General features: G+C 40.2%; 1 protein-coding gene across 1 annotated transcript; it reads left to right on the top strand.

The window, feature by feature from the left end:
• The first annotated feature begins 729 nt into the window (after nt 1-729).
• On the top strand, nt 730-12,013 carry LOC131943322 (marginal zone B- and B1-cell-specific protein). Its single transcript, XM_059303361.1, has 5 exons — nt 730-777; nt 6,801-7,008; nt 9,847-9,959; nt 11,212-11,316; nt 11,812-12,013. Exons 1-5 carry the CDS (start codon nt 767-769, stop codon nt 12,011-12,013), a joined length of 639 nt encoding a protein of 212 aa, XP_059159344.1. The 5' UTR covers nt 730-766.
• Nucleotides 12,014-12,261: the final 248 nt, after the last annotated feature.

The raw sequence follows: 12,261 nt of genomic DNA, 5'->3' as shown, positions 1-12,261 counted from the left end.
GGTGGAGCATAGACCAGAGCTGTAGGTGGAGCATAGACCAGAGCTGTAGGTGGAGCATAGACCAGAACTGTAGATGGAGCATAGACCAGAGCTGTAGGTGGAGCATAGACCAGAACTGTAGATGGAGCATAGACCAGAGTTGTAGGTGGGTCCCGAAGAAAGTCTGCAGCCCCCCCCCCTCCAAAAAAAAATACGGAATGGAATTAAGAAAGAAAATATGTACTTTTATCAGTGTCTGCCCCCCCCCCCCCACCGGAAAATGTGTATACCCCCCCCCCCCCCCCCCCCCCGCTGCGGAGAAAAAAAAGTCTGAAAAAAAAACACTGAATCTCTAACTGTAGACTACTAATTATTTGCGTGATCTATAGACAAGCTAACACATAGAGCTGACAACAGAATCTGCGTTGAAATTTCTTGCGATAAATGAGGAAGTCTGTCAGTTTAAAAAGGTATATAATCTATAACGTTATGATTCACAGCATTTTAGTTTCTGATCCAAATTATATTCTTGAATTCACCGAATCCGTTACTATTTTTAAAGCTAAATTATATTTTTAGTTCCGAAAACTACCTTAATCGCTGTAACACAATAGATCTATTTCTTTTAATTATTTATTCTGCATGTAGACCTATAAGGACCGCCACATTTTTTTCCACTTATAATTATTGCGTCATCAATTTTTAGCCACTTTCGACGTCACAATTTTCGGGGCAACATAGATCTATTTCTGCGTTATCTGTTATAGAAACTTGTCTGCATTTCATAATGGTTGAAATGTAAGTAAAACTTATACCATATTTTAGATGTATGTAATGCTAATATTTTATATTCTTTTAGTCTTGCAACAAAAGTAGCGGGGAGACATGAACTAGTCTAGACACATTGATTAGACTTAATGATGAATCCTCTTTACTTCTTGTGGAGCAAAGGGCCTCAACCATAACTTTCCGGCTTCCATTTTGTCCGGTCCCCGGTTGTTGATTTTACAATCTCCCAAGACATCCCTGCTGTCTTCAGTTCTTCAAGAAGACTCCAGGTCTGTCTTGGGCGCCCGTTATATCGCCTTCCACCAGGGTTCCTATAAAAAGTCGTACGTGTCACATTAACTAGATATATTAATTAGATTTCATTCTAATTAGACATGGATTAAATAATCTGGATTAAAGTGGATTTTGTGTTTGCTGGCAGGGCATTTATCCTAGATCTAGATTCTAGATCTCTACTAACTGACGTGTTTTCCTGCTGCTATTGTATGGGTGAGGGATAGGCTAGGTTCAGTGCTGGGGTCAATATGAAGATAGGAATTGAGTTGGGGTTAAGGTCAGGACTAAGGTTTAAAGGCCAAGTCAATGATTTCACAGTTAGGCTGGTGTTTGTAAGGTTCCAGCTAAGGCATGACAGAGCGGTTCTAGAGTCTTGAGGATATGTTTATCGTCAATTTTTATTCTAATCGTGCAAAAATCGAAATCGAGATTTTCACAAATCTCGACGTTTTACATATCCCTGAGTCGGAACAACATAGTTTCGCAATTTTGTCCTTATCTCTCTCTCTCTCTCTCTCTCTCTCTCTCTCTCTCTCTCTCTCTCTCTCTCTCTGTCTGTCTGTGTGGATGTGTGGATGTGTGAATGTGAGTGTGGCGATAACTTGAGTACCGTTACATCTAGGTTGATGAAATTTCACATACGATTATTATATCAAATTTGTAGTTCTGTATCAACTTTTCACCCATTTTCGGTAACCGGAAGTGGAACTTACTCCACTATTGGTTTTTCAAATGCCTATAACTTGAGTACTGTTTCAGATAGACGATAGTTTACATATAGGTGAAATATCTAATACCCTGTTTTATTTCAAATTTTGAATAATTTCCGGTGACCGGAAGTAGTACTTTATATACCATTTCCGATTACTCTGCAGTTCAGTTGGTGCGCAATTATTTTTTTCCTACGAGATTCTATTCTATTTTAAAAAGTTTAAGTGTGTAAATACTGATTAAACATCATGTCTATATCCCTAGTTGCCATCTCCCGTAGTGTTATATAAGAACATTCGAGAAAGTTTAGGTGAGATCACTCCCGCTATATTGTAACACAATAACGCTTTCTTTGGAGGTAATAAATGAATAATTAAAGTAATAAATAAAGAAATACATACCAATATTTCAGTGTTTTTCCTGCCAAAGTTAGAGGTATTAACAGCAGTGTTTGTATTGGGGTAAGAACCTCTGTAGTCTATGCACTGCACGATTCTTGTGTTAATTATTCAGTAGGAGTAGAATGTATCAGCTAAGTCAAGACTTTAATATAGCGAGTCTACACTATTTCGAGAAAATATTTTTGTTAGGATTAAGGGTTAGGACGCGGGTTAGGGGGGAATAATAATTCCTGAGTGAATCAGCCAATGGATTCTTCGAATCGGCCGAATTGTGCGACTGACTTATCTTTAAAAAATATCTCTATCGATTACCCATATCCACACATTCGTATAGGTAGCGCTGTCTCGCCTATAACGATCCTACTTTGATTTTTTTCACCGCCCATCCTGACTTTTGATATATAATTGTGTAACAAGTTAATCAAATTATACCGAGCTTTCATGGGTTAGTTCCAGACTCAAAGTATAGAGTTAGTATCACGGATAACTGTACCAGATATCTACCCAAAAATAATAACCCTACCCTAATCATAGAAGGTTGACTAGAGGTTATAGTATCTGTAATTTAAATAACACGATATCAGATTTCTAAATCAGAAATTTGATCGTTCGAACTTAGGACAGTTTTCTTTTAAACCGAGTAGTCTATATGAAAGGCTTACCTGCATATTCAAATAGAAATATTTTTAACAACGATAATCGTTTCACACATCATATTCCTAGCCTTACACGAATTACGATAACTTAGAATATCAGGGTACGGCTAATCGATTAGAACGAGAATCGACCTCTTAACGTGTTATACATGTTTTAATAAAGGGCTCAGTTGATGCATCTTTAATGCATCCACTACTTGCATGGTTAATTGCATTGTGAATACAATGTTAAATTCTAATGTTAATAAGAAATATTAATGACGTCAACATCGGCACTCTAATATTTTCAAAATGACAGATTCCATCTTTGAAAATACTAATCCTAGTCAAAAATTCCCATCCATTACATTCTCATAGTTAGCAATTTCCATAGTTAACTTTCCCCATCTGTAACAATTCCCATCCTTAACAATTCCCACCCGTTACAATTTCCATCGTTAACATCCCCACAGCTTACAATTTCCATCTGTAACAATTCCCCTAGTCACATAGACCCGATCGGCCTCCCCTAACGCCTACATATCACAAATATTTAATTCTTTAAAGTCCTCTAGCTCGCCCGCCAACACCCTTAAATTACTTGCTAATATGCGATCATGTATGTAAACATGTGTCATCATTTCTGGAAGCTGCCAGACAAGGAATAAATGCATAAAGTTAACAGAATCGACGCGAGCAGTGTTATGGGCAGACAATTATTGCGGCTGGCACCGGCATGTCTCTAGAGACAGCCGAAGCTCACACCTGAGGAAATCTCGATCAGCGGGGCTCGCGGCGTTGATAGCGGCGGTTTAGGCTGGGGAAGCCGGTCAAAGCGGGACGTGTTGTTCCAAGTTGCTTCCCCTGATGGCCGTGTTATTTTAACTTGCTTCCCTTGATGGCTGTCTTAGCTGTTTCCTTTAATGCTCGCGAGATTCTTAGTTGCTTTCCTATATGCCCGTGTTATTATTAGCCGTTTCCCTTGATGTCCGTGTTATTATTAGCTGATTCCCCAAATGCTCGTGTTATTATTAGCGACATCTATTGATGGTCTTGTTATTTTAGTTGCTTCACTTCATTACCTAGTTATTCTTAGCTGCTTCCCTTATGATCATGTTATTCTTAGCTGCTTATATAATGGGCATGTTATTCTGAGTTGCTTCCCCTGATGGACATTCTTAGTTCCTTCCCTTGATGGACATTCTTTGTTGCTTCCCTTAATGCTCGTGTTATTCTTAGTAGTTTCCCTTGATGCTCTTGTTACCATTCGCATTTCCGATTTTTCTGATCGTGATACTTTTTGCTGCTTCTCACAATTTCCATCTTATTCCTCACGTTTCTAGTATCTTCCTTTATATTTACCAGAATCTTCCTTTATTTATCCTAGCAATCTTCCACCACCTCCCCCTACTTGATCGTGTTATTCTCCTCTGCTCCACTGGTGATCTCAAATTTCACCTCTTTTACCCTATTACACTGGTGTTACTTTCCTTTTTTTTCTTGCCCTTGAGATTGTGTTGCTGTTGGTTATATTTCTCCATGTGCCTGTCGGCCTGGGTGTTGGCCTCCCCCCCCCCCCCCCCCCAAAGTGAAGACGCTACCCTCAGCTTTTCTTCCTTCTTGGTTGCAAATTCCCACATTATTCCATTAGGTTATTGCTGGAGGCAGTAGACAGACACACTGACCGATGACAAAAGTAAATTTATGCCCCCCCACAAAAAAACGAAGTTGATTCGATTGGTGACACACTGGGGGCGGGACAGACACGTTTGGGGCTGGGGTTGAAAAGTAGACCTTAAAACCTGTGTCCTTTAAAGCCACAAATTGTATGTTTTCTTTATGCTCCCCCCCCCCCCCACTGTGTTTTTTTTACGTCTACCCCCTCCACCTAATGTATGTTGTCTTAAGCCTCATCTAGTATATGCTTTATTTACGTCCCACCCAGTGTATATTTTCTTAAACTCCACCCATTGCATATTTTCTTAAGCTCCACCCAATGCATTTTTTCTTAAGCTCCACCTAATGTATATTTTCTTACTCCCACCCACACTGTATGTTTTTTAAGCCCCATCTACTATATGTTTTCTTTAGTTTAAGCCCCCACCCGCTCTATGTTTTCTTAAGCCCCACCAACTATTAAAAAAAAATAAGCCACACCCAGTGAAGTTATCCTTTATTTTAAGCCCCCACCTACTGTAAGTTTTCTTTAAGCCCTGCCCACTATTTATAAGCCCCACCCACCGAGTGGTTTCTATAATCCCCGTCCAATGTCTGTTTTCTTTAAACTCCGTCCACTTGAAGTTTTTTAAAGGCTCGTTCAACCGAACTAAATTTAAACGTTAATTACAACTATAAGAAAACTTCAAAATGATTGCCTCTGGAAATAGTAGAAGATTTTAACATTTGCTTGATCGCACTTGGATAAAAAAAAAGTTAATTAAATGACAAAAAGTTGTTGTTGTAATATGAGATCAACGCCACAGTTTTCTTGATGTTTCGGTCAGTCTGTTCCTTCCAAAATTTTATTTTAGTATAGAAACTAACAATGATGATGTTTTTATGTTTCACACTACCCTCCGATTGTCTGATATTCATCGATGTCCAGCATATAAACAGTTTAGATTTTTCTGTAATGTTCCGTGATGTCAAACATCATTCTGTGGTTTTACGTTTCTCAATGATGACAATGATTTCCAAAACCTTTCAGTGGTCTTAAACTTGTTTATGCTACTACCTGATGTGCAATTTCATTCTGCGGTTTTACATTGCTCTATGTTGTTCCATGAAGATCACAGTATGTCTGTGGTTTTACATTGCTCTATGTTGTTCCATGTAGATCACAATCTTTCTGTCGTCTCAACGTTAATACCGTTCTGGTGCTCCACAATGTCCAAAATCCTGAGAAAGTTTAGTCTAGAAAATATATCTGAATAGAATATTGGGCTTTACACATCACCGTGTGGAGCTGTGTGGGCTGGCAAACGGGGCTTTAACTCCCCACAATGTTGGGCTGTGTGGGGTTATGTGGTGATGTGTGGGGCTGTGTGGGGCTGACAATACGGAGTTTTAACTCAACACAATGTGGGGTTGTGTGGGACTGTGTGGCGCTGTGTGGGACTGTGTGGGGCTGACAATACGGGGCTTTAACTCAACACAATGTGGGGTTGTGTGGGACTGTGTGGCGCTGTGTGGGACTGTGTGGGGCTGACAACACGGGGCTTTAACTCAACACAATGTGGGGTTGTGTGGGACTGTGTGGCGCTGTGTGGGACTGTGTGGGGCTGACAACACGGAGTTTTAACTCCCCACAATGTGGGTCTGTGTGGGGCTGACAACACGGAGTTTTAACTCCCCACAATGTGGGACTGTGTGGGGCTTTAACCCACCACAATGTGGGGCTGACAGCACGGGGTTTCACCCAAACGCCCTGGATGTCACGTGATTTATGACGAGTTAACGCCGCGCCAAAGGGGAGAAACGTTTTACTCAATAACCTCTCTACGGTAAGATTAAATGAGATTTTCCCTACTTCCGGAGTGTCACGTGATTTATGACGTGGCAACACCGTGGCACGGGGACAGTGTCTCACCCAATGCTTGCCCCCCTCCCTCCCCCCATCCCCTTTCAGTGTATTGATTTTCAAATTTGAAAGAAAAAGTCTTGAATCTGAAATTTAATCTAAACGTTTAGTTTTAAAACCTGAAATAAATGGCGGTTTGTTCTTTTTTAAACTTTGGCGAATGGATTTAGTCACTAAATACAAGTTTAGGGTACACAATTTATTACAATGGCTTTTATTAATATTAGGAAGCTCTAAAGCTTTGTTTTTATAGTAAGATTCTAGATCCAGTTAAATGATTTAATTTTTATTTTACTTTGTTTTATGCTTTATTTAATTATTTTTGGATCCAGGCTCCATATTGTGCTCATGACCTTTGCTTTTAGTTGCATTGTGCATAAGACTTTAGTTTGTATTTAGATTGTGCACAAGACTTTTGTTTGTATTTAGATTGTGCATAAGACTTTGCTTTGTGTTGCTGATGGTGACTGGGAGTTTGGCCCAAGACATGCCAGACTTTGACATCGAATCGCTGATCGGCAACAAGGAGAAAACCTCCTATTTCTATTCGGCGCCCAACATAGACGTGGCCGACAAGGGCTCATGGACCATGCCACCAAAGTTCAGATGTGAGGCTTGTATAGGCGTAGGCTATCAGGTGGGTTAGGGTTCATTCTACGTTCGTATACACTAGGGTTATCAGGTGGGTTAGGGTTCATTCTAAGTTCGTATACACTAGGGTTATCAGGTGGGTTAGGGTTAATTCTAAGTTCGTATACACTAGGGTTATCAGGTGGGTTAGGGTTCATTCTAAGTTCGTATACACTAGGGTTATCAGGTGGGTTAGGGTTAATTCTAAGTTCGTATACACTAGGGTTATCAGGTGGGTTAGGGTTAACACTTCGTATACACGTGGGCTATCAGGTGGGTTAGGGTTAACTCTAAGTTCGTATACACTAGGGTTATCAGGTGGGTTAGGGTTAATTCTAAGTTCGTATACACTAGGGTTATCAGGTGGGTTAGGGTTAACACTTCGTATACACGTGGGCTATCAGGTGGGTTAGGGTTAACTCTAAGTTCGTATACACTAGGGTTATCAGGTGGGTTAGGGTTCATTCTAAGTTCGTATACACTAGGGTTATCAGGTGGGTTAGGGTTAATACTTCGTATACACTAGGGTTACCAGGTGGGTTAGGGTTAATTCTAAGTTCGTATACACTAGGGTTTTCAGGTGGGTTAGGGTTCATTCTAAGTTCGTATACACTAGGGTTATCAGGTGGGTTAGGGTTCATTCTAAGTTCGTATACACTAGGGTTATCAGGTGGGTTAGGGTTCATTCTAAGTTCGTATACACTAGGGTTTTCAGGTGGGTTAGGGTTAAATCTAAGTTCGTATACACTAGGGTTATCAGGTGGGTTAGGGTTAATTCTAAGTTCGTATACACTAGGGTTATCAGGTGGGTTAGGGTTAACTCTAAGTTCGTATACACTAGGGTTATCAGGTGGGTTAGGGTTAACTCTAAGTTCGTATACACTAGGGTTATCAGGTGGGTTAGGGTTAACTCTAAGTTCGTATACACTAGGGTTATCAGGTGGGTTAGGGTTAATACTAAGTTCGTATACACTAGGGTTATCAGGTGGGTTAGGGTTAATACTAAGTTCGTATACACTAGGGTTATCAGGTGGGTTACGGTTAACTCTAAGTTCGTATACACTAGGGTTATCAGGTGGGTTAGGGTTAATACTTCGTATACACTAGGGTTACCAGGTGGGTTAGGGTTCATTCTAAGTTCGTATACACTAGGGTTTACAGGTGGGTTAGGGTTCATTCTAAGTTCGTATACAATAGGGTTATCAGGTGGGTTAGGGTTAATACTTCGTACACACGTGGGTTATCAGGTGGGTTAGGGTTAATTCTAAGTTCATATACAATAGGGTTATCAGGTGGGTTAGGGTTCATTCTAAGTTCGTATACACGTGGGTTATCAGGTGGGTTAGGGTTAATTCTAAGTTCATATACAATAGGGTAATCAGGTGGGTTAGGGTTCATTCTAAGTTCGTATACACTAGGGTTATCAGGTGCGTTAGGGTTAATTCTAAGTTCGTATACACTAGGGTTATCAGGTGGGTTAGGGTTAATTCTAAGTTCGTATACACTAGGGTTATCAGGTGGGTTAGGGTTAATTCTAAGTTCGTATACACTAGGGTTTTCAGGTGGGTTAGGGTTCATTCTAAGTTCGTATACACTAGGGTTTTCAGGTGGGTTAGGGTTCATTCTAAATTCGTATACACTAGGGTTTTCAGGTGGGTTAGGGTTCATTCTAAGTTCGTATACACTAGGGTTTTCAGGTGGGTTAGGGTTCATTCTAAATTCGTATACACTAGGGTTTTCAGGTGGGTTAGGGTTAATTCTAAATTCGTATACACTAGGGTTATCAGGTGGGTTAGGGTTAATTCTAAGTTCGTATACACTAGGGTTATCAGGTGGGTTAGGGTTCAATCTAAGTTCGTATACACTAGGGTTATCAGGTGGGTTAGGGTTAAATCTAAGTTCGTATACACTAGGGTTATCAGGTGGGTTAGGGTTAAATCTAAGTTCGTATACACTAGGGTTTTCAGGTGGGTTAGGGTTAATTCTAAGTTCGTATACACTAGGGTTATCAGGTGGGTTAGGGTTAAATCTAAGTTCGTATACACTAGGGTTATCAGGTGGGTTAGGGTTAAATCTAAGTTCGTATACACTAGGGTTTTCAGGTGGGTTAAGGTTAATTCTAAGTTCGTATACACTAGGGTTATCAGGTGGGTTAGGGTTAAATCTAAGTTCGTATACACTAGGGTTTTCAGGTGGGTTAGGGTTAATTCTAAGTTCGTATACACTAGGGTTATCAGGTGGGTTAGGGTTAATTCTAAGTTCGTATACACTAGGGTTATCAGGTGGGTTAGGGTTAAATCTAAGTTCGTATACACTAGGGTTATCAGGTGGGTTAGGGTTCATTCTAAGTTCGTATACACTAGGGTTATCAGGTGGGTTAGGGTTAATACGTGGATCCATGTCAAATTTGTTGTCACATTGTATTGTCATCGGATCTTGAGCCACGTACCAAGTATGAAAGAAATTGGCCCGTTTAAGTGGCCCAACCATTTAGGTTATTTCAGATCGCTTCTAGGTCAGTAAGCCTATGGTAAGATGTTAGTCCTTTAAGTATAGATTTAAAGTTACTTAGGACTTGTTTACAAAATATGTTCGGAAGACTGATTGGAAATAGCTTGTCAATTTACAGTTAGACAGTTAGAACTTATTTGTTGTCAGACTTTGTAACAGTTTCACGTCGTATGAGTAGAATTATCATGTCTGTTAGAGATCGTTTCTGTGCGTTATATATATATATATATATATATATATATATATATATATATATATATATATATATATATATATATATATATATATATATATATATATATATATATATTTATATATATCTGCTTTATGTTAGTTTCAGAAACATTTTCGCTTAGAGGAGGAGAAACGATCGAAGAAAGGAGCTGATTTAGTGGAGTCTCAAATACTTGACGTCACAGACAGGCTGTGTAGCAAGGGCTTTAAGAAGTAACGTGGGGACATGTTGTTTACTGCAGTAATGTGGGGACATGTTGTTTTACTGCAGTAATGTGGGGACATGTTGTTTACTGCAGTAATGTGGGGACATGTTGTTTACTGCAGTAATGTGGGGGACTTTTTGTTTACGGCAGTAATGTGGGGACATTTTGTTTACTGCAGTAACGTGGGGACATTTTGTTTACTGCAGTAACGTGGGGACATTTTGTTTACTGCAGTAATGTGGGGACATTTTTTTTTACTGCAGTAACGTGGGGACATGTTTTTTTTACTGCAGTAATGTGGGGACGTTGTTTACTGCAGTAATGTGGGGACATTTTGTTTACTGCAGTAACGTGGGGACATTTTGTTTACTGCAGTAACGTGGGGACATTTTGTTTACTGCAGTAACGTGGGGACATTTTGTTTACTGCAGTAACGTGGGGACATTTTTTTTACTGCAGTAACGTGGGGACATGTTTTTTTTACTGAAGTAATGTGGGGACGTTGTTTACTGCAGTAATGTGGGGACATTTTGTTTACTGCAGTAACGTGGGGACATTTTGTTTACTGCAGTAATGTGGGGACATTTTGTTTACTGCAGTAACGTGGGACATGTTGTTTACTGCAGTAATGTGGGGGACATGTTGTTTACTGCAGTAATGTGGGGACATTTTGTTTACTGCAGTAATGTGGGGACATTTTGTTTACTGCAGTAATGTGAGGACATTTTGTTTACTGCAGTAATGTGAGGACATTTTGTTTACTGCAGTAATGTGGGGACATGTTATTTAGTGCAGTAACGTGTTTAATTATGTTAGCTGAAAGTGAGCACTGTTTTTACTAAGCTATCCCTGCCCAGTAATCCTATTAATGTGAGACCAGAAATAGAGTGTGTGTGCGTGTGTGTGCGGTGGGGAGTATGTGTGTGTGTGTGGGGGGGGGGGGGTGGGGGGGGGGGGTGATAGTTGCCAGGATGGTCGGGTAGCTCTAACACCTGCTAATCACGTGCAGTCTGAGGTTTGAGACTAAAAAAGGTGTAAATTGAATCATCTTAAGATGGAGACAGCCCTAAATGTATGCATCCCATTTTTGGCCGCTGGCGGAGAGCCCCAGCTATTGAAGAAATGAAAATCTAATCAATATACACATAATAAAATTGTGGGCATTTTCATTTGATTTGTAGGGAACAAATGGGAACAGTAATTAGTTTTCATCCAATTAAAATGTGCCTTTTCTTAAGACTGGGATGTTGCTTCTTCAGATACGGTGCCAAAACCTTGGACGGAAGAACTCGCTTGTCTGGAGAAGGCTTGAAGGCGTTTTACGAGTACGGAATGACAGGCATAGGACCTGGCTGGGTTCAAAGGTCACCTTTTTTTTTTAATACTCTCAGTATTTCTCGTCTTTTCTTACGCATTAAGCCACATACCCTACACACGGTGCGAACAGATAACTCATTAAGGAGACACAACTGCGTAAAACCTACACTCTACAAAAATCGTTTAAAAGTGTAACAGCAATATTTATAGCTATTAATTAGAAATTTAATGAACATTATAAAAATATTCTCCAACCGTTGAAAATTGGCAGCAATTATGCATTTTTAAAAATAAAAACATTTTAATTACTGTTTTTTTCCCTACCCCACCTGTAATTTTAATTTAAAAAATGTACTTTCAATATTTTTGCGACGCTAACTATAGAATAATTTTGATTTTTTTCTATTCTACATTCTAAGATTTTGATTTTTAGATGAAATTTAAATTCTTATAAATGTATCGTAACTGACTTTTTGCTTTATTGTTCTATTGTTAAATTGTGGTTAACCCCTGGTTGAACCCTGGTGAACTTTGACCCCCAGGATGCAGGGAATCTGCCAGGAAGTTGTGGGGTTGCTGGACGAGGTGACCATCTACGACATGTACAAGACCAGGGGCGACAGGCAGCTCTCAGAGACCATGTGTGAGACCTTCTGCACGGCCGCTGAGATGAAGGAGTACAGGCAGGACGTCAAGACCATGGACTTGGCGTCTACAGACAACAAGTTTGATGATGAGCTCTAGTTGTATTGGGGGGGGGGGGGGGGCGTTAGGACCATGGACAACAAGTTTGATGATGAGCTCTAGTTGTATTGGGTGGGGAGGGGACGTCAAGACCATGGAATTGGCGTCTACGGACAACAAGTTTGATGATGAGCTCTAGTTGTATGGGGGGGGGGGCGTTAGGACCATGGACAACAAGTTTGATGATGAACTCTAGTTGTATTGGGGGGGGGGGGGGACGTCAAGACCATGGACTTGGCGTCTACGGA

The sequence above is a fragment of the Physella acuta genome, unplaced genomic scaffold, assembly GCF_028476545.2.
Source record: "Physella acuta isolate Inbredline_101_S28 unplaced genomic scaffold, ASM2847654v3 ptg000453l, whole genome shotgun sequence".
Classification (NCBI taxonomy): domain Eukaryota; kingdom Metazoa; phylum Mollusca; class Gastropoda; family Physidae; genus Physella; species Physella acuta.
The sequence above is the reverse complement of the archived record's forward strand: the minus strand, read 5'-3'. Positions and strand labels throughout refer to the sequence as shown.